The 22127-nt window shown below is 41.7% G+C and overlaps 1 protein-coding gene across 2 annotated transcripts; it reads left to right on the plus strand.

Moving 5' to 3' along the window:
• The first annotated feature begins 12 nt into the window (after positions 1-12).
• On the plus strand, positions 13-21829 carry DAD1 (defender against cell death 1). 2 transcript variants are annotated; one of them, XM_061430517.1, is made up of 3 exons: positions 13-324; positions 11596-11770; positions 21589-21829. In XM_061430517.1, the coding sequence occupies exons 1-2, from the start codon at positions 114-116 to the stop codon at positions 11724-11726; spliced, it is 342 nt and encodes a 113-aa protein (XP_061286501.1). In that variant the 5' UTR covers positions 13-113; the 3' UTR covers positions 11727-11770; positions 21589-21829. The 2 variants fall into 2 exon arrangements, with proteins under 2 accessions (XP_061286501.1, XP_061286502.1); XM_061430518.1 differs by lacking the exon at positions 21589-21829 and adding an exon at positions 14942-15068.
• Positions 21830-22127: the final 298 nt, after the last annotated feature.

Raw genomic sequence — 22127 nt, forward strand, 5'->3', positions numbered from 1 at the left:
CTTGCATATTAGCTGTACGCATGCGCCGAGCCTATATCCGGTGTGGTGGTCTGTTCAGTTAGGAGTCTGAGGGTAGGCCGGCGGGAATATTCAGCTTGTAGCTGACTGTAGCCATGTCGGCGTCTGTGTTGTCGGTCATCTCGCGGTTTTTAGAAGAGTACTTGAGCGCCACACCTCAGCGTTTGAAGTTGTTGGACGCGTACCTCCTGTATATACTGCTGACTGGAGCGCTGCAATTCGGTTATTGTCTCCTCGTGGGGACCTTCCCCTTCAACTCCTTCCTCTCGGGCTTCATCTCTTGTGTGGGGAGCTTCATCCTAGCGGGTAATGATTCTATAAGTGATCTCAATAATAATGTGTTGCTTTGGTGCGTACTTCTATTTCCACACAGTTCCCTGGTGGCTCAGACGGTAAAGCGTCTGCCTACAATGTGGGAGACCCCGGTTCGATCCCTGGGTTGGGAAGATCTCCTGGAGAAGGAAATGGCAACCCACTCCAGTTCTCTTGCCTGGAAAATCCTATGGACGGAGGAGCTTGTTAGGCTACCGTCCACAGGGTCGCAAAGAGTCGGACACGGCTGAGCGACTTCACTTCTATTTCCACAGTACTCGGTTCTGTATCAGACCACCGCCTTCTGAAGTTGTGAGGGTAATCTGCATTGCTGTGTTTTTGTGAGTGGGGAAATTGAGGCTCATTCAGGTTGTCGTACCTAACGCCAAAAAGCCGCCGAAGAACTGGACTTAAATCTAGAAACACCTTCATTCTGCTCCTCAACCTGGTGATCCACTTCACTTCATATTGGTCCAGGGAAAACTGCATTTCATCTTTAACTTAAGTTTAACACAGCTTTGAAGTTGGTAAACTTTTAAAACGGAAAACCCAACTCTGAAGCTGTTATTTTACTGTCTTGAACTCAGCTTTCATTCTTATAATTCTATTATTGGTGTGATACAATCAGAAGAATTTTATTTTTCCTTATGCCAAGTCTTTGGGTTTGAGGCTGCTGTGGCTAAAATTGAATTGGCAGACCCCCTAACTTCCTCGGCAATGAGAAGTTGATGGCTTTTCATTGAAGAAAATGCCTAGTGAGAGGGAGTAATGGAGTTCTTGTGGGGGATTGTGATTTCATAGCTGTTGGATAATAGGTAATTGGGTCTAAGAAATGAAAATTGCTTTAGGAAAAAGGATTCAGGGCAATTCATAGTTGCTGTGGAAGGGTATTGGTTGCATTTCTTTTTATTTTTTAAATTTTGTTCTTTTAAAACTTATTTTTAACTGGAGGAGAACTGCTTTACAATGTTGTGTTGGTTTTTGCTATACAGCAGAGTGAATCAACCATAAGGATACCTATATCCCCTCCCTCTTGAAACTCCCTCCCACTTCCACACCCCCATCCCCCATCTCTGGGTTGTCATATAGCACTGGGTTGAGCTCCCTGAGTTACATAGCAGCCTCCCACTAGCTATCTGTTTCACACATGGTAATGTATATGTTTCAGTGCTACTCTCAATTCATCACACCCTTTTCTTCTGCTGTGTCCACAAGTCTACTGTCTGCCTCTCTGTTCTGCCCTGCATATAGGTTCATGAGTACCATTTCTCTGGATTCCATATATATGTGGCAATATATGATATTTGTTTTTTTGTTTCTGACTGACTTCACTCTGTGTAACAGGCTCTAGGTACATCCACCTCAGTTCAGCACCCTCAAATCTGTTCCTTTTTATGGCTGAGTAATACTCCATTGTGGAGAAGGCAATGGCACCCCACTCCAGTACTCTTGCCTGGAAAATCCCATGGATGGAGGAGCCTGGTAGGCTGTAGTCCATGGGGTCGCTGGGAGTCGGACACGACTGAGCAACTTCCTTTTCACTTTTCACTTTCATGCATTGGAGAAGGAAATGGCAACCCACTCCAGTGTTCTTGCCTGGAGAATCCCAGGGACGGGGGAGACTGGTGGGCTGCCGTCTATGGGGTCACACAGAGTCGGACACGACTGAATCGATTTAGCAGCGGCAATACTCCATTGTATGTATGTACAGCTTCTTTATCCATTTATCTGTTGACAGGCATCTCGGTTGCTTCCATGTCCTGACTATTGTAAATGGTGCTGCAGTGAGATTTGGAGTACATGTGTCTTTTTGAATTACGGCTTTCTCAGGGTGTATGCCCAGTAGTGGGATTCCTGGGTTATACGGTAGTTTTATTCCTAGTTTTTAAAGTAATCTTCATACTGTTCTCCATAGTGGCTGCCTCAGTTTACATTCCCAACAGTGGAAGAGGGTTCTCTCTTCTCCATATCCTCTCCAGCATTTATTGTTTGTATAATACATTTTTTGATGGTGGCCATTCTGACCAGCGGAGAAGGCAATGGCACCCCACTCCAGTGTTCTTGCCTGGAGAATCCCAGGGGCGGGGGATCCTGGTGGGCTGCCGTCTATGGGGTCCCACAGAGTCGGACACGACTGCATTGACTTAGCAGCAGCAGCAGCAGCAGCAGCAGCATTCTGACCAGTGTGAGGTGGTGATACCTCATTGTTTGATTTCTTTAGATCATTTCTCTATTAATGAGCCATGTTGAGCATCTTTTCATGTGTTTATTGGCTGGATTTAGAAAAGGCAGAGGAACCAGAGATCAAATTACCAACATCCGCTGGATCATCAAAAAAGCAAGAGTTCCAGAAGAACATCTAATTCTACTTTATTGACTATGCCAAAGGCTTTGACTGTGTGGATCACAATAAACTGTGGAAAATTCTTCAAGAGATGGGAATACCAGACCACCTGACCTGCCTCTTGAGAAATCTGTATGCAGGTCAGGAAGCAACAGTTAGAACTAGACATGGAACATCAGACTGTTTCCGAATCGGGAAAGGAGTACGTCAAGGCTGTATATTGTCACCCTGCTTATTTAACTAATATGAAGAGTACATCATGAGAAACTAGATGAAGCACAAGCTGGAATCAAGATTGCCGGGAGAAATACCAGTAACCTCAGATATGCAGATGATACCACCTTTACGGCAGAAAGTGAAGAAGGACTAAAGAGCCTCTTGATAAAAGTTAAAGAGGAGAGTGAAAAAGTTGGCATAAAGCTCAACATTCAGAAAACTAAGATCATGCATCTGGTCCCATCACTTCATGGCAAATAGATGGGGAAATAGTGGAAACAGTGTCAGACTTTATTTTTTTGGGCTCCAAAATCACCAATGGTGATTGCAGCCATGAAATTAAAAGACGCTTGCTCCTTGGAAGAAAAGTTATTACTAACCTAGACAGCGTATTAAAAAGCAGAGACATTACTTTGTCAACAAAGGTCCATTTAATCAAAGCTATGGTTTTTCCAGTGGTCATGTATGGATGTGAGAGCTGGACTGTGAAGAAAGCTGAGTGTTGAAGAATTGATGCTTTTGGAGAAGACTCTTGAGAGTCCCTTGGACTGCAAGGAGATCCAACCAGTCCATCCTAAAGGAAATCAGTCCTGGGTGTTAATTGGAAGGACTGATGCTGAAGCTGAAACTCCAATACATTGGCCACCTGATTTGAAGAACTGACTTGCTGGAAAAGACCCTGATGCTGGGAAAGATTGAAGGTGGGAGGAGAAGGGGATGACAGAGGATGAGATGGTTGGATGGCAACACCGACTCAATGGATATGAGTTTGAGTGAACTCTGGGAATTGGTGATGGACAGGGTGGCCTGATGTGCTGCAGTCCATGGGGTCCCAAAGAGTTGGATATGACTGAGCAACTGAACTGAACTGATGCGTCTTTGGAGAAATGTCTGTTTGGGTCTTCTGCTCATGTTTTGGTTGGCTTATTTGTCTTATATTGAGCTGTGTGAGCTGCTTGTATATTTTGGAAGTTAATCCTTTGTCTGTTGCTTTCTCCCATTCTGAGGGTTTTCTTTTTATTTTTGTTTATAATTTCCTTTTCTGTGCAAGTGTTTTTAAGTTTAATTTGGTCCCATTTGTCCTTTTTTGTTTGCATTTCTTTTGACACCTTTGAGCTTACTAAATCTACCACTGCCTTGTGTCTGTTTCTTGTGCTGGGGTTTCTAACTTCCCCAAGTTGTTCTATCTATTGGAAGAGAAGGGAGGAGGTCAGTTTGGCTGAGAAAGGGAATTGTAGGCGATTATGTGGAAAGATTAGGTAGTTCTGGGTGCTAGAACCTTGAGGGCCAGGCCAAGGAGTTTTATCCTGTAGATAATAGGAATGCATCTAAGCATTTAAAACATTTAAAAATGTTTTTAGATTTGAGTGAAGGAGAGACTTAAAATTGGTGTTAATGTGTAGGATAAATTGGAGGGGAAAGTTCTCTAACCTGGTTCCCTTAGTTTCTTTTTGGTAGTCTGTTCTCTTCCATCCCTTCTGCATGTGTTATTTAGCATATGCTGTTTGGAAATTGACTAGTACATTATAAATCAGTACAGGATCCTGTCACTTTTTTTTTTTTTAAAGCCTGATATTATTTGGGCCCAATGAAAATGATCTGTTTTCTTCTATTCCCTCATGACTGGGGAGACTTACCCATGGTTTCAAGAAGGAGCCAGAGGTAGAAAATTGCCATTGAGAAATCTTTTTTTTTGTTTGTTTGTTTTGATCAACAGTTTACAGTGTAGAGGACTTCAATGATAGAATATTTTTTTCTTCCAGACAGATTTCAGACATCCTCAGCAGCTGACTGTTTATCTTGTGGTTAGATATCTCTAGAAGAGACACCTGTCCCCTTTTCAGAATAGCATCCCAGTGTTGGCAGCCTTTCTAGTTTTTCCTTTTTTACTTGATTGAAATACCTCTTTTTGCTCCTTTAAAGTGCTATTTAGGAGGGATGTGTGGAAAACATTAAGACTCTTTAAAATAAGTCTTTGATCTTGAAATCAGTTTTTAAGTAGTTTCACAGCTTTTGTCTATTCTGTTTTCTAATCTTTATGAAATACTTTTGGAATTAACAAAGTTTTGTTTCCCCTGGTTTATAGATCCAAAACGGTTTGAATTTGAAAGACAAGGAGGCCTAATTCAGAGTGTTTTCTTTCTCATGGCAGCTCTTTGGCCGTGAAGACTGGAGTCCAGTGTTTCTTTGGGAATTATCTCTTAGATTCCTAGGCCCATAACTGTTATCAAAGAGATTGGGAGTTTGGCAGCATTATGCCTGACAGTCCTGTTTCTAAATCTCATACCCATTGCTAGCTGTTGTCTTCTGTCACACAGGCTGTCAATATCTGCTATCTGGACTACTGTAATCTTCCTTATTGATCTCCCAGCCTCTTGTCTCTCCCTCCAGTCCCTCTTCCACTATGTTTGCAGGCTTGATTTGACTTGCAGATCTAACTGTTCTACTCCCCACAGAAAATTTGTCTGTATCCAGAGAGAAATTTAAAAGATTTTTTAATGGTGTAGAGGCTTTTTGTTACCTGGCTCTGGACACATCACAAGCTTCATCTCTTGTCTCCACCTCCTCTGTACTTTATATTCCAGTATTATTGTGTTACTTATTATTCCCTGAACATTCCAAGGTGTATTAGGCTATTTTACCTTTGTTTGATTGCCTGGAAAATTCCTTCACTTCTTAGACAGCTCAAGTGCTGCTTCCCTTTGAGCCCTTGCCTGGGTCTTGAGATTTAGGTCTTCCTCCCATGTTCTGTAGGCGTGTAATGCTCTGTTCATCAATCAGTGCTTATTAATGGATATTCAGTTGTGAGCGTGCCTCTGATAAGTTAAGGAATGTTGAACATTTATATGTCAGGTTTCCTGGCAGGGAACTGAGAATTTAACTATGGAACATGAGGATGTGGTCTCTACTCCCACAGGGTTTACAGTCTGGTGGGAGATGCAGGCAAGTACATGGATATGGTGCAGTGATGGAGAAGTATTGGTGAGAATAGTGGTCCTGTAACACTTCCCTAATACGTTTGCTTTTCCAAGATATGCTTCGTAATTTCTCTCTGCACTCTCACCTGTCTTTTCTCTTTTCCTTTATTCTCAGTTGATCTTGCTTTGTTTTTTTGCTTTCCCTTTCCCAGCAAGGAATCATAGCAGCTCACCTCCACTTGTACCCCTGCTCTCTGACTTCCTGTGATGGTGGATGATATATCCCTTTCCTATCAGAGGCCACCTCCTCCACGTGTGAAGAGCATCTTGATGTCTCTTGCTCACTCAGGGACTCAGCTTCTGTAATCATCCCTCCATTCTGTACCATTAATTTCCCTCCACTGGATCATTCCCATCATACACACATGCTGTAATTAATTAGAGCATAATTAATTAATCCAATTAAAAATTAATTTGACTCCAGATACCCCTCTAGCTACTGTTCCATTTCTTTTCCATCATCACGGAATTCCTTGAAAAAATAGTCTAGTTGTTGTTTCCACTTCCTGACTTTCCATTTGCTCTTAACCCACTCTTGGTGGTCTTTCCCCACCACTACAGTGAAACCACTCTTTCCATCTTGCCAGATCTAATGGCACACACCTCACCTTGCCTGAATGCTCAGCAACATTTAGCAGTTAACATAGTTGGCTGCTTCCTTCTGAATGAATGAAGTACTTCTCAAAACTTTTACACCACACTCTTCCTGGTGGTTCTTTCTTACCTCATTGGTTTTTCTTTCCTACTGTTTGTGCTAGATGTTTCTCGGTCTGAGGGTGTGGTTCCAGACCCAGTCTCTATTTCTTTCCTTTGCTGCTGCTGCTAAGCCGCTTCAGTCCTGTCCGACTCTGTGTGACCCCATAGACGCAGCTCACCAGACTCCCCCGTCCCTGGGATTCTCCAGGCAAGAACACTGGAGTGGGTTGCCATTTCCTTCTCCAATGCATGAAAGTGAAAAGTGAAAGTGAAGTTGCTCAGTCGTGTCCGACCCCCAGCCATCCCATGGACTGCAGCCTTCCAGGCTCCTCCATCCATGGGATTTTCCAGGCAGGAGTATTGGAGTGGGGTGCCATTGCCTTCTCCGTTTAGGTGAATGTAAATAATACCTATGTAACTGCGACTACCACATTAATATTTTCAGTTTTTTTTTTTAAATTAATTTTATTTTATTTTTAAACTTTACATAATTGTATTAGTTTTGCCAAATATCAAAATGAATCCACCACAGGTATACATGTGTTCCCCATCCTGAACCCTCTTCCCTCCTCCCTCCCCATACCATCCCTCTGGGTCGTCCCAGTGCACTAGCCCCAAGCATCCAGTATCGTGCATTGAACCTGGACTGGCATCTCGTTTCATACATGATATTTTACATGTTTCAATGCCATTCTCCCAAATCTTCCCACCCTCTCCCTCTCCCACAAAGTCCACAAGACTGTTCCATACGTCAGTGTCTCTTTTGCTGTCTTGTATACAGGGTTGTCGTTACCATCTCTCTAAATTCCATATATATGCGTTAGTATACTGTATTGGTGTTTTTCCTTCTGGCTTACTTCACTCTGTACAATAGGCTCCAGTTACTCAGCCATTAAAAAGAATACATTTGAATCAGTTCTAGTGAGGTGGATGAAACTGGAGCCTAATATTTTCAGTTTTAACCTGTTCCCTGAATTCCAAATTAGTAAGTCCAGTTGCCCACTTGACACCTTCACTTGATGTCTAACACACAACTCCAAATTGAACCTTCCGGCCCAACCATCTCTCTTCGCCAGTCAGAACATAGTGTCAATGTTGGTTAAATTGTTGAAGCTAAAAATTTAGGAGGTTTTCTTGATGCCTTGATTTCTCTTATCTCCCACATCCATTACATTAGCAAGCCCTTTTCCAAAACACAGCCTGTATCTCTCCACTTCTGTCCATTTTATTACCATTGCCCAAGCTCTTTGGCTTCTACATGACTCTTTTGTTTCTTTAACTCTGCAAACCATTCTCTATATTGCAGTTCTACCATCCTTAGAAAATGTAAATCAGATTATTTTACTCAAAACTTAGAAATATTACTCTATTGCTCTTAGAACTACATCCAGAGTCTTTACTGAAGCTTACAAAACCCCACTGGATTTGGCCCTTGTCCCCCTCTTGCCCTTGATCATGAGTCTAGTCAGTCTGACATGTTGTACCTAGAGCATGTCAACATTGTTCTTGCTGCCTGGAACGCTCTGCCCCTAGATCTTTCCATAGTTGGCTCCTATCAAATTTTGGTCTTAAAATAGCACCTTGTTAGAGAGATCTTCTGTTACCACCAAATAAGAAATAGCTTCCTAGTCACTCTTCTATTACCTTGTTATCTTTAGAGCATGTATCTCTACCTCATATTTCTTTATTTGTTTTCTTGTTTATTATGTTTCTCTTCATTGAAGTGTAAGTTCTTTGGGAGCCAGACTCTTGTCTTATTCTGTGCCAAAATCCTAGCACACTGCATGGCACATAGATGCTCAGTAAATATTTTGCTGAATAAATGAGCATTTAAGGAGATAAATTAGAACCACTAAAATGGAGCAAGCTGCCTCAGGGGGTAGTACGTTTCCATTTTTGGAAGTGCTCAGGGAGAGACTGTGTGGGGGTTGTTTCTTGAACAGAGGGCTTTCATGATGACTCAGACAGTAAAGAATCTACCTGCAATGCAAGAGATGCGGGTTTGATCCCTGGGTTGGGAAGATCCCTTGGAGAAGGGAATGGCAACCCACTCCAGTATTCTTTTTGCCTGGAGAATTCTATGGACTACAGTCTATGGGGTCGCAAAGTGTTGGACATGCCTGAGAGACTAACACTTTTCGAACAGGCTTTCTTTGCCTTTTTTTTCACCCCTGCATGTGGGGGATATGTTGCCTCTGTGATAACACAGGCTCTGGATGGTTTGTAATTCTCTACCTGGGCATGACTTATCAGATTCTGGAAATGGTAAGTATATTTTGAAATGATTCCCAGCTGATTCATGCAGCCCTCTTGGCATACCCATCCCCACCACCTCTTGGGCATTTTGTGCTTCGTAAGGGATGTTGGTCTCTATGACATTCAGGGTCCTTTGCATCTCTGCAAGATTCTGACTTTTACGTTATTATTGAAGTAAGTTCGGTTACTGTGATTGTGAAAATGGTAACATCAATTCATTTCCTTATCCACCTTCATGTGGAGTTTCTCTTTCCTTTTGCATTTCCTTTTCCATTCTCGAGCATTACTCTACTCCCACCTTCCACCCCAGTCGCCGCTGATAATTGTGTTTGGTATCTCTTTCCCCAGATTTTTTCCTACATTCCAAGAAAAATGAGAAAATATATTTACTTTAAGAGAAATATGGAATAGAAGAGTAGAATATTTTTGGCTCTTTTTCAATTAATGTATTTTAGATATCTTTACTGTCAACCTATTGAGAATTCACCTCATTCTTTTGAATAATTGCATGGGGTTTTATTGCATGTCTGTAGTGTAATTTATTTAAATAATCCCTTGATGTCATTTGGACTGTTTTCACTTTTTTTTTCAGCTTTAGGTACATGCTGTTAGAATGTCCTTGTTCTGTAAGATAAATTCTTAAGTTAAAAGGTGGCAACATTTTAAACATTAATAGATGTTGCTAGTTGCCCTGGCAAATGGATGAAGCAAGCTATACTTGCCCCAGCAGATTTTAATTGGCCACCCTTGTTTCAGTCAGTGTCGTTCATGTTTTGAAGAGTCCAGTTTCCTGAAAACATCAGGGCTGTTTCCATGTTTAAGCATAATGACAACTCTGTTGCCATAGTGATGGACTCTTGAGAACTAGTCTAGTAGTTTTCTGATCTTTGGATTAGATCTTAGTTCGTTGCCTTCTCTTGGTTAGTGGTAAAATGGATGCTCAGTTCAGGTCAGTCACTCAGTTGTGTCCGACTCTTTGTGACCCCATGGACTGCAGCACACCAGGCCTCCCTGTCCATCACCAACTCCCGGAGTTTACTCAGACTCCTGTCCATTGAGTCGGTGTTGCCATCCAACCATCTCATCATCTGTCATCCCCTTCTCCTCCCACCTTCGATCCTTCCCAGCATCAGGGTCTTTTCCAGTGAGTCAGTTCTTCACATCAGGTGGCCAAAGTATTGGAGTTTTAGCTTCAGCATCAGTCCTTCCAATGAACACCCAGGACTTATCTCCTTTAGGATGGACTGGTTGGATCTCCTTGCAGTCCAAGGGACTCTCAAGAGTCTTGTCCAACACCACAGTTCAAAAGCATCAATTCTTTGGCGCCCAGCTTTCTTTATAGTTCAACTCTCACATCCATACATGACTACTGGAAAAACCATAGCCTTGACTAGATGTACCTTTGTTGACAAAGTAACGTCTCTGCTTTTTAATATGCTGCCTAGGTTGGTCATAGCCTTTCTTCCAAGGAGCAACTACCTTTTAATTTCATGGCTGCAGTCACCATCTGCAGTGATTTTGGAACCCCCCAAAATAAAGTCTGTCACTGTTTCCGCATCTATTTGCCATGAAGTGATGGGAACAGATGCTAGTCTGAAGTAAATTTAAGTTCTGTAATCATTTGTCACAGGTAGAAAGATATTTTGGAAAAGTGTATCCCTAGAACTTTCTTTTCATGTCAAATGGTCACTTTGGCTACAGTATCAGGTTGGAATCTTCAAGGGTACAGAAGGTGGCAATGGAGAGTTCTCTGTCAGAGCTGTGTAATTTAGATCTCTTGCCTTTTTTGAGACCAGCAGCTGCTAGAACTGGGAGATCAAAGATTATAACTGTGAGGTCCTCGTGTATACGCATCTCTGCCGTCTAATATACATGTTCTGTTGGAAATAATTCACAACTTTATAACTGGGTCTCAGCCTGCCTCCTTTGTTACTCCTTTGTTACTCCCTCAAGTACATCTCAGTCTTAAAAAGTTTATAAACTTAAGTCAGGAGATAAGAGAGTTCTCAAGATTTTCTGGTTGTATATATATTTTTTCTAAGTAAGCCTTTGATTTTTAGTTTAACTCTGAGAAGTCATATTGTTCCCTTTAACAAACAACAGCAGAAAATTTAAGTGTACAACTTGATGAACTTTAAAAAATTTACCCTTTTAACCACTACCACATCAAGATATAGAACATTACCAGTACCCTAAAGGTCTCTCCGCATGCTTTCCAAGTCATCTCTCCTGTGAAAGATTAAAAACCATTATCCTGACTTGTATTACTGTAGATTGTTTTTGGCCGGTTTTAAGCTTTGTAGAAGTAGAATCATAAGAATGTACTTTTTGGCGTCTGGATTGTATTGCTCATCATGATATTTGTGGAAATCCATGATGTGAAGTTCTTTCATTGCTTTATGGTATCTGTTGTATGCATATGCCATAATTTACCCATTTTACTGTTTTGTTTGTGGGTTTTTTTTTTTTTTTTTGGGTTGCTCAACTTGTGAGATCTTAGTTCTCCAACCAGGGATGGAATCTGGGTCCTTGTCAGTGAAAGTGCTGAGTCCTAACCACTGAACTGCTGGAGAATACCCCCTGTTTTACCATTGATAGGTATTAGATTGCATCCATTTGGGGGCCACCGTCGGTATCATTCCTGTACACGTCTTTTGATGGACTTGGTATCACTTCTGTTAGAATAGAATTATTGGGTCAGGGGGTCTGAGTATGTGCATTAGTCATACATGTTACATACTTGATAATCATTTTTGTGTTTTTGTTCTTGTACAGTTTGTCTGAGAATACAGATCAACCCACAAAACAAGGCGGATTTCCAAGGCATCTCCCCAGAGCGAGCCTTTGCTGATTTTCTCTTTGCCAGCACCATCCTTCACCTTGTCGTCATGAACTTCGTTGGCTGAATCATTCCTGTTTACTTAACTGAGGAGGAGGAGACTAGAAGAATGTAAGTGATGATCTTAGCACTTATCACATGGTGTTGATTTTAGGAATAGAGATTGGAGGGCTGGTTTTGATCATGGTTGGCAGAGTTCCCATAGTGCTGATGAGAGGTTTGCAGAATTTTCCATATTGGTCTGCAAAGTTTGTGTTAATATCATCATGATTCATCAGTGCTGCTGATCTTGGTCATTGCCTTCTCTTCTCACTGTTCTGGAAATCATTAAGATAAGGAGAAAATGGGAGATTGCTTGTAGCTAATACATTAATTTCTGCACCAATAACCCCATGAAAATAACTCTGAGATCTTAGAAGAGACATAAATTGTAAATTTTGGTTTTAGTTTTGCTCTATAATTTTTTCTCAGATGACTTCAAGTGCTGGGCCATTGTTCACATAGTACCTAGTATAGTGCTTACACCTGATACATGTATAGTACATGCTAAATGAATGATAGCTTCATGATGACAGCTTCTTGCTAATATATGTGCTAAATTAAAAATTAATGGGAAAATTGGATTAGCTTGGGAGAACACCTTAAAATATAAGATGAGATGCTATTTGGTTCATTTGTCAGTTTTCCTTTTTTTTTTTTTTAGCAGTAGAGCTCTTTTATTTCCTAAGTATCTCAATCAGTTCAGTGCAGTTGCTCAATCATGTCCGACTCTTTGCGACCCCATGAACTGCAGCACGCCAGGCCTCCCTGTCCATCACCGACTCCCGGAGTCCACCCAAACTCATGTCCATTGAGTCGGTGATGCCATCCAACCATCTCATCATCTGTCATCCCCTTCTCCTCCTGCCCTCAATCTTTCCCAACATCAGGGTCTTTTCAAATGAGTCAGCTCTTCGCATCAGGTGGCCAAAAGTATTGGAGTTTCAGCTTCAACGTCAGTCCGTCCAGTGAGCACCCAAGACTGATCTCCTTTAGGATGGACTAGTTGGATCTCCTTGCAGTCCAAGGGATTCTCAAGAGTCTTCTCCAACACCATAGTTCAAAAGCATCAATTCTTCTGCGCTCAGCTTTCTTTATAGTCCAACTCTTACATCCATACATGACAATGGGAAAAACCATAGCCTTGACTAGATGGACCTTTGTTGACAAAGTAATGTCTCTGCTTTTTAATATGCTGTCTAGGTTGGTCATAACTTTTCTTCCAAGGAGCAAGCGCCTTTTAATTTTATGGCTGCAATCACCATCCGCAGTGATTTTGGAGCCCAAAAAATAGAATCTCAATATATAAAATGGCAGAGGAGCCAGGGTTGTTTTGATTGACAGAGTTGAAAAGCCCTCTTTACTTGGGCTCTCCTTGTGTGTAGTATGCCCTCCCCTCCATCCTTCCCTCCTAAGCAGAATCCTAAAGCTCTGAGAAGCACTTGACTTTGTATTAATACTTATTTTATATATGAGGAAAGAGAGTTCCAGAACAGTCTAGTAGGTTTCCTTGGCCATGCAGCTCGGTGTTAGCAGAGCAGTGTCCTAGTCCAGTGGTGCTCTTCCAGTATCCTATGTTGCCTACTGATGAGTAAATGCACTCTATTCTCTTCCTTTCCCTACAGAATTAAATGTTGTTATTACTGGGGTAGAGAAAAGAGAACCTTAGGAAATGTTACCGTCTCTGGGGGAAGAGGCCCAACCTCTTTCTGTTGTACTTGGAAAGCTGTCATTTTTGTATTAATCAGAAATCTAACACATGAGTTACAACAGCCATGGGCAAGGTAAATGTAATAATGTGACTGTACTTCAATTTCTATCATAAGTCAATCAGTTCCTTAGTATATTACATAAAGCCTTTCCATTTTTTATATTGTCTCAAAAACAGTTCTGTTAGTTCAGGTGAAGTTTCACTTTTGGCAATAGTTAAGTTGACAGAGATGGTTTCTATCAGTGAAAGAGGTTGAGAACCATTTCTTTCTACTATCCTAATACAGTTGAATTTTTTGGAGACCTGATCAGGACTTGAATTGTTCTCTCATATGCCAGTCAATGCCTTGATACTGGGAATACAAAGAAAAGGAAAACATAGTTCCTGCCTTCAAGAAGTGAACAGTCTAATGGAGAAGCCATGTACCCACAGCAGTTAGAGCCATGCTAAAGACCTGAACAGAGTGCTGTGGGGGCTGAGAGAAGGTGGCTGCCATACTATCTGGGAGCAGAGGCAGCAGGCGAGGTGTCTGACCAGTGACAGCTTCTTCAGTGCAGGTGGAAAACTTAGCCAAAAACACTGACCTTCATTGACCTGTGAACGTCCTGAGTAACCCTTGGGCTCCGATAGTAAACTTGCTGGAAAGGTCATAAGTCTTCTGATTGCCTTCCTCTAAAAGCAATGCCTTACTTTAGAGCAATGCCTTAGTCTAAAAAGTAAATGCCTTAGTTTTTTCTAGATGAGTCATGGTGGTGTATGCTTTAACAAGGGGACAGAGCATACAGTCCAAGGATGTTCTCTAGGATCAGGGAGATGCCAAATCATGAAAAATTATTTCTTAGGGCTGTCATGATTGGAAGAGGACTCTGCTGCAGAGAGCCTAGTATTTCAAAATTATGATAAAAACAGACAAAAAAGCAGGCTTGGCAGAAACTGAGTCTGCATACTACAGACCATATTAACGACCTAGGGCCACCTGTTCAGCTGGGAATTATGGGTCCAGGGTACAGCATAATCTTCCAATCCCAGATTACAGTGTTAAATCATTCTATAGAGGGTGTATTCATAGAGAAGTTCTTCTGTGGGGGACTCATCAGGGTTTTTTGTTCCCAGAGATCTTTCATTTGACATACAGTATACTGTCCTGCTCTCAATCTTCAAATAGACATTTTTCTGCTCTTTTTCTGTGTTTGTAATTCAGTTCTATGTGCAGTGTCCTAAAACACTTTTAAAAATGGTTTTTAAGTGAGTTTTCAATATTTATATCAGAGGGTACAACAAAAATTTAATACTTTCCATTTTTGCCAAGTATGTTGGGAGTTGGGTATAAAAAGGATAAACATATATAGCGTACTGCTCTTTGTGAATTTCGGGGTAGCATTTAAAACCAGCAGCGACTTTGAAAAAGGCAGATCAGAAGAAAATGGCATTGAGTTAAATAAATGTTTTCAAGGAGAAGTAAGGAAGTTAGCAGATAGTGAATGCTCACATGGATCAGGTTTTAAGTGCTTCTTATTCTGTTTTATTTTCAGAACAACCTCTTAAGGATAAACTTGCTTATTCCATTTATGAACGGGAAACTAAGATTCAAAGAGCCTTACTGGAAATCTTTTAAGTTTGATAATCCAGTCTGATGTAAAAAAATGTTTTTAATCTCTATTTTCGCTTGTGTTACTTGCTCAATTTTGTCCGACTCTGCATCCCCACAGACTGTAGCCCACCAGGCTCCTTTGTCCATAGGGATTCTTCAGGCAAGGGTACTGTAGTGGGTTGCCATTTTCTTCTCCAGGGAATCTTCCCGACACAGGGAAACCTGGGTCTCCCGCACTGCAGACAGATTCTTTACCATCTGAGCCACCAAGGAAGCCCTAATTTTTGCTTAAAATTGCTTATTATAGGAACTTCCCTGGTGGTCTAGTGGCTAAGATTCCGTGCTCCCAATGAAGGGGGCTGGGTTCGATCCTTGTCAGAGAATTAGATTCTACATGCCGCAACTAAGAGTTCCTTCACTACAAGTGAGGTTCCTGTACCGCAACTAAAGATCCTGCATGCTGCAATGAAGATTGAAGATCCTGCGTGCTGCAACCAAGACCCGGGGCAGTCAATAAATACATACATAAATATATATATATGTAAATCAGCCTTAAAAAAATTGCTTATTATAAAGTATTTGACAATTGCACAGTCAGAGAAATGTGTTTAAAATGGCCACAGTTATTTTACCACCATCTTTTCCTTTATTACTTCCTTTCTTTGCTTGTATGGCAATGTTAAAAATACAGAAAAGTACAGAGAATAATATAACACCCCCATGTTCATTACTTGCAATGAACAGATTTTGAACAGAAACTAAGCTAAAGTTCCTTTGAATCCTTCCAGTCCCCATTGTTTCCCTCTGCTGTAAGACTTTACTGTCTTCTTGAAGTTTATAAATATATAAAAACTGTTAACACAACCTTATCCAAACTTGAGACTTTGTGGCCCCCTGAAAACATGTCCAGAGATAGCAGAGTGAGACACCTGTGGTAAAAGTTGGCTGTTCAGTTGGCAACACTGGTATAGGTGGCCATTGCTGGGTTCAAGAATAGACTTCATAATATTTAAAAAATTATAAAAAGGAAAAATGCTCCTGGTGAGCTTCTGAGTTGGGAGAATCCATGCGCCTCTAAAGTGATGGTATTTGGCACTTAGGTGGCAGTAAGTCTATTTTGAATGCATCATATTCAATAGATTTGAATATTTAAAGATTTACATAACTACAGGTGAATATTTCCGGTTTTGTTTTTCCATGTCTCCTTGTGAAATTCTTTTCGGAAAATGTCAGCCTACCTCAGGTGTTTGGAAGGGAAGAGAGACTTAGCTACATTGGATCACAGCTTGGGAAGGGAAGTTCCTGATGACTCGGCCCTGCATCAGGGGGAAGAATGAGCAGGGCTTTGACAAAGGGACAGACCTGGGCTTGGAAGTATGCTTAGCCTGGGGGAGATAGTTTGCCACCAGCTTGTGCTGAAACCTTGTTAGTGTTACTTTGTTTTTATGGTGGAGGCTGTTCTACAGGTCTTTAAAAATTCATAGTGTTTAATCCTGGCTGAAGCGAGGGTGCTACAAGGCTGGGCAGAACATAACTCTGGGAATTATATTCCAACAAGCAATTGCTGTTGGCTTTTCGAATTCATCAGTAAATATCAGTACTATAGTAATCTAGAAAATTACCTCTAAAGGGAATCTTAATGTGATTTTTTAGGCTCTACTGCCACCTAGTGGCTTGTAGATTTCATTGCTGAGAGTATACTACAAGCTCAAAAGAGAAACTGAGTTTAGGGGAAGAGACCACAAATACTTTTGTGATAAAACCTAGTTTCTTTCCAGTCACAGGAGGGCAGCAGAGGTCCAGGTGGGCCTAGATGTTAGGTGGGGGTTGCTTTACATTCTGACCAGAAGTGGGCAGTGTCGAGAGAGGCACAAAAGGGCATGCAACCTTACAGTGACCATGGGATTCTGTTACATGTGAAGACCAAGTGCACAGTGGCCCACAGATGTACTTTTTATTTCTTTTTCTTATCTTGTCAGTTCAGGAGCTCCCATTTTGGCTTATTCTAGACCTGTTTCTGACTTGATGGACGGGAGTTGGTGATGGACAGGGAATCCTGGCGTGTTGCAGTCCATGGGGTTGCAAAGAGTTGAACACAACTGAGTGACTGAACTGAACTGAACTGAACTGAGGCCTGGTTTTACTCTTCTCCTGGCAGCCAGCTTTAAGTTTGTGTGTGTGTGAGGGGTTAGTGTCTATTTCATTTTCTCTGTGACATTTCACCTTATATTGAATTAGCCATCAGATAAGTTCTGAAAAAGGGGAATACTCTAAATTTGTAGAAAACATTTTGAGTTAGCATAGTCTTTTTTTCAACCCCCCTTTTTTTCCTTGGTTGGAGAATGAGCTTAGTTTTTTTTACCTATTCTTAAAACCTTGAATCTGCTTATTTTTTTTACAAAAAACTCCTGATAACTGATGAATTTTAATTGGTGATTTTGCTCTATTTTTTATTTGGTTCATTGAAAACCAGCAAAAAAAAAAAAAAAAGGACTATCAGGTAGATTTTTTTTTTTTTTTTTAATTTTGTTCTGTTTTTTAAATTTGGCTGAGCTTTGTGTCTTATGGAGTCCTAGTTCCTGACTAGGATGGAGCCTGGGCCCCGGTAGTGAAAGTGCTGAGTCCTAACCACTGGACCGCCAGGGGACTGCTACAGATTTGTGTTTATGAAGTCCCTGCCTTATTTTCTCTACCCTTGCAGCTCAGATGATTCCTGCTGCAAGGCATTCTGCCCCCAGGTTGCATAGGAGCCTCTTGGGGCTCTCACGGTCCCCGGTGCCTGCCCCTAATGCTGCACTTACCATACACTTATGAAACCATTCATTTTCCTGTCTCTCCCACTGGACTCTTAAATGCCCAGGGAATAGGACCTTAGAGCTTAGCACAGAGCTAATAGTCATAGTGCATGTTTGGTGTGTAAATCATTTTCAGCAGCAAGAACTGCTGTATAAAATGGCTGTATCCTTAGTTATGTGGATGCTCAGACATGAGGAATGTGCTGTAGAAGAACGAAGCCAAGGAAACAGTCCGCATGAAGGGTGGTAGAGTGGGGCACGAGCAGGAGACTAGAAGTCAGAAGACCTGTGTTGTAGACTTTGCTGTGCTGTTAACTAGTTGGATGGAGAAATAAGCTTGTCGCTGAGCCCTCATTTCCCCTATCTTTACAGGAAGGGAATTGGCCTGGGTGGTCATCAGAGTCTCTTGCAGTTGTTGAAGCCTCTGATTAATAGTATTCATGATAGTCCCATTGTGTTTGAGGAGGATCACACTGTGTGGATCCTCAGCTGAGCTTTGCTTTTTTTTCCCCTTCTTTTTTCCTTTAGTTTTTGCTTTTTATACATTACCAGGTTTTCATCATCCATCAGGGTGGTGGAAAGTTAAAAATGCACAATGTTTGTATAAAGCCTTTTACAAAATTAGACATTTGTTGAATGTTTTACCTCTATCACATGACCAGGTTTGCAGGACTCACACATTCCACGTGCACTTTTATACACAGCAACCTGTGTCATCCCCCAGCTCACGCTGGGGTCAGTTCAGTCCAGTCGCTCAGTCGTGTCCGACTCTTTGCGACCCCATGGACTGCAGCACGCCAGGCCTCCCTGTCCATCACCAACTCCCGGAGCTTGCTCAAACTCATATCCATCGAGTCAGTGACCCATCCAACCATCTCATCCTCGGTCATCCCCTTCTCCTCCCGCCTTCAATCTTTCCCAGCATCAGGGTCTTTTCCAATGAGTCAGTTATTCACATCAGGTGGCCAAAGTATTGGAGTTTCAGCTTCAGCATCAGTCCTTCCAGTGAATATTCAGGACCGATCTCCTTTAGGATGGACTGGCTGGATCTCCCTGCAGTCCAAGGGACTCTCAAGAGTCTTCTCCAACACCACAGTTCAAAGGCATCAATTCTTTGGCGCTCAGCATGGCACTCGGCACGCTGGGATGGAGGTAGACAAATAGTAGTAATCCCTTTCTATACATGAGGTAAGAAAACCTTGATGAAATTTAAATTAATTTGTCCAGGGCCTGGAACTAGTAAGTGACTGAATAGGAACTCGTTAACTGACATTTTTACTCCAAACTTTCATATTCCTTCTTCTCTATAGTGTTCAAAGACTTTTGGATGATAAATATATATGTCTTGTTAGAAGGTTTCTTTTAACAGTATCAAAGTTGCTTCTCTTTTTTAAATGGGAAAAACTTAGAGGTAAATGTTTCTGCACAGTAAGTCATCTTTAATATGATCTGGAAGAAATGGAGGAGAATGCACATCAGGAAACCTGACTTTATCTCAAGAGGGTGACCCTGGGCCAGCGCTGTCCAATAGAACTTTGCTTTGGGCAAACTTGAGCCTGCAGCCGCCCAGCATGGTAGCTACTGGTCACATGTAGTTAGTTATTAAGCATTAGAGATGTGGCTATGTAACTGAGGCACTATTTGTTTTTCCTTTTTGGCCACACCCCGGCATGTGGAATCTTAGTGCCCTGACCAGGGATTGAGCCCACACCCCTTGCACTGGAAGCACAGAGTCTTAACTACTGGGCCGCCAGGGACGTCTAAGACACTGAAATTTTAACTTTATTTAATGTTAACTCAGTTTGAATAGTCACCTGCGGCCAGTGGCTGTGGTGTTGGACAGCACAGCTTTGGACAGATCTGTCAGACTCTCAGATGGCAGTTGCCTCATCTGTAAGATGAGAAGACTAGATGCGCGTTCATTCCTATTTTCTCCGATTTTAGTTTTAATTGGGTGAGTAGAATCTAGGATGAGATGGATTTGAAGGAAAATCGGTATTTGAGCATATCTGCTCAGTGCTGGTGTCTGAATAGACATGGTGCTGAGGAAACAGACATTCCAAATGGAAATGACCCTGTCTGGCATCATCTTTTGTGACTTCACAGAGAGTAAGTATTTTGAATAGTTCTTTGTGTTGTGCCTTGCTTTCTCTTGAGATGATGGGAACAGGTTGATGGAACGGTGCTATCTTTCCTGCTCGGGTGGATAGACGGAAGAAGCCATGCTCACTCTCCTGGCTTCCACTTTACATATCTTGTTATCAGGGGAGGACACTTTATTAGTCAGTTTCCTGAAACCTTTATCCCCTGGTTAACAGTTGAAATCATTCTTCTGACCTGGTGAATCGTTCACTTTTGTTGAGCTAATAATTCAAAGACTCCTAGAAGCTCTGCTTTTAGAATACTGTCTGGTAAATATACTTTTGCCTTAAAGGAGCAGATCTATGTAAATAGGAATTTTCTGAAAACCATTTTCAAAGAAATTTACTCTCATGAATCATTTTCTTGCCTTTTAGATGGACCAGTCCCAATGTCTTAGATTTAAATGTTTTAATATCATAAGATCTCAAAACTTGACTTTCCTAGTAAATGAGGATTTCTCTTAGCATTCTCAGGGGGTCAGGGCTCTTCCCGGAAGTGGCCAGTGCTCTAGTCCTCTCTCACCTTGGCTGTTAGCACTGATGTGATAGTCTGTTGTCAGAGAGTTTGCTTAAGAAATCTGATGGAGTGAATAGGTGAGTTGCAGGAGATCTGTCTGTTCTTTGTTTGGCACTGTGATCACTTTTGCTCCCCAGTTTTTGCTCTTTGTGTTACATATTTCTTCTAATTCCACTGATGCAGGAATGTTCTGCAATTATGTAGCATTTCTGTAAGTGCCATTGTTAGTGAAATGACAATCTGGCTAGGAGTGTAAGATCTTTCCTTTACGCGCTGATGCTAGAATCTCCGGATCACCTGAACCAATACACAAAGTAAGGTGGTGCCCTTTCACGTAGGGGGTAGCCCCCCTCCTTCTGAAAGGTGGGATTTCCCAACATTTCTCAAGTCATGACACACATGGAAGATGGCACACTGCAGGAAAGTGGGCTGCTTGCGGCTGGGGACGCTGGGGTGCCTAGAGCCAAGGGGTTACCCCTGGCCACGCTGGGTTGGAGCACACTGTGTGGGTAGCCCTCCCAGAGGGATGAGAAAAAAAGCCACTTCTCGGGGTTATTCTCTACCTCGTTCTTGCCAAAAATCGTCTTACCTTTAAATGAAAATTATTCCTTCTCTTTTGGTCCTTTGTTAAACCTGAGGTTGGGGATCTTTTTCTGGGTTTTTCGAATTCTTCTTTCTTCCACTCCCCACCACTCCCACCCCAATGATAAATTAGTGCTTTATAAGCTTTCTAAATCCAGAAAAGTTCTTTAGGTTAAGTTGCAGCCCTCTCACCACAGAGAGGGTTTGTGGATCAGGAAGGTCAGAGTGACTTATATGAAGTCACACAGCTGATTAATTGTAGAGCCAGTGTTAGAACTGCGTCTACAGTTCCAAGTCATCTATATCTTGGAATTGAGATTTGAGCATTAGTTTTTATGGATACTTCTGTAAAATGTTCATTGAAAAATACTCGCTTTATTTTGGTTGTTCTAGCCTGGTTTAAATACTTTCCAGAACTGGGGAACCCTGTAACTGCCTTTGTCTATACAGGTTTAGAATTTAGGTTAAAGGATTTGACGCACTGTCTGTAGTATCACAAGACATTTTAGAAACCATGAATATCTCTTCTTACCTCTCTGCTTCTTTCTTTCAGGTTCACTTTTTAATTTCCCCTGGATAAGAGCTCTTTGAGATGGCAGTTTGCTGGACACATGGATTTTCTTCAGATTTATGCTCACTACCAACTCCTTGGGGTGCAGGTGGAGAGCCTAGAGAAGTTCCCTAGGTTCCTTCCGAGCCAGAACAGCTTTGTAATAAGCATTTGTTAGCACAGCTTCTGCCTTCCACGAAGTGTAACCTTTTTGCCTTCCAAATTAAAAAGTTCCATGCCACTCCTTCTCTGCCTCTGGCTGTGTGTTTTGGTATTAAAATCCTTTTCCTTCAGTCCTCTGTGCAGATTTCTTTAGGAGTTGATAACTTGCAACTGTGAATCTACCTCCATGTTTTCGTTCAGTGTATTGGAAGTTAATGACAAAAGGCAGCTCTGACAACCCTGGGAAAGGAGAGCCCTTTGTCTTTTCCCTGGAGCTGGTTATCCCTTACTAATCCTTCAATTGTTGCAGGTGGTTCTGCTCTTACGACACAACGCATTCCTGGAACTGCATCAGTAAGCACTTTGTGAGAAATTGAACT

This window comes from Bos javanicus, chromosome 10 (genome assembly GCF_032452875.1).
Source record: "Bos javanicus breed banteng chromosome 10, ARS-OSU_banteng_1.0, whole genome shotgun sequence".
NCBI lineage: Eukaryota > Metazoa > Chordata > Mammalia > Artiodactyla > Bovidae > Bos > Bos javanicus.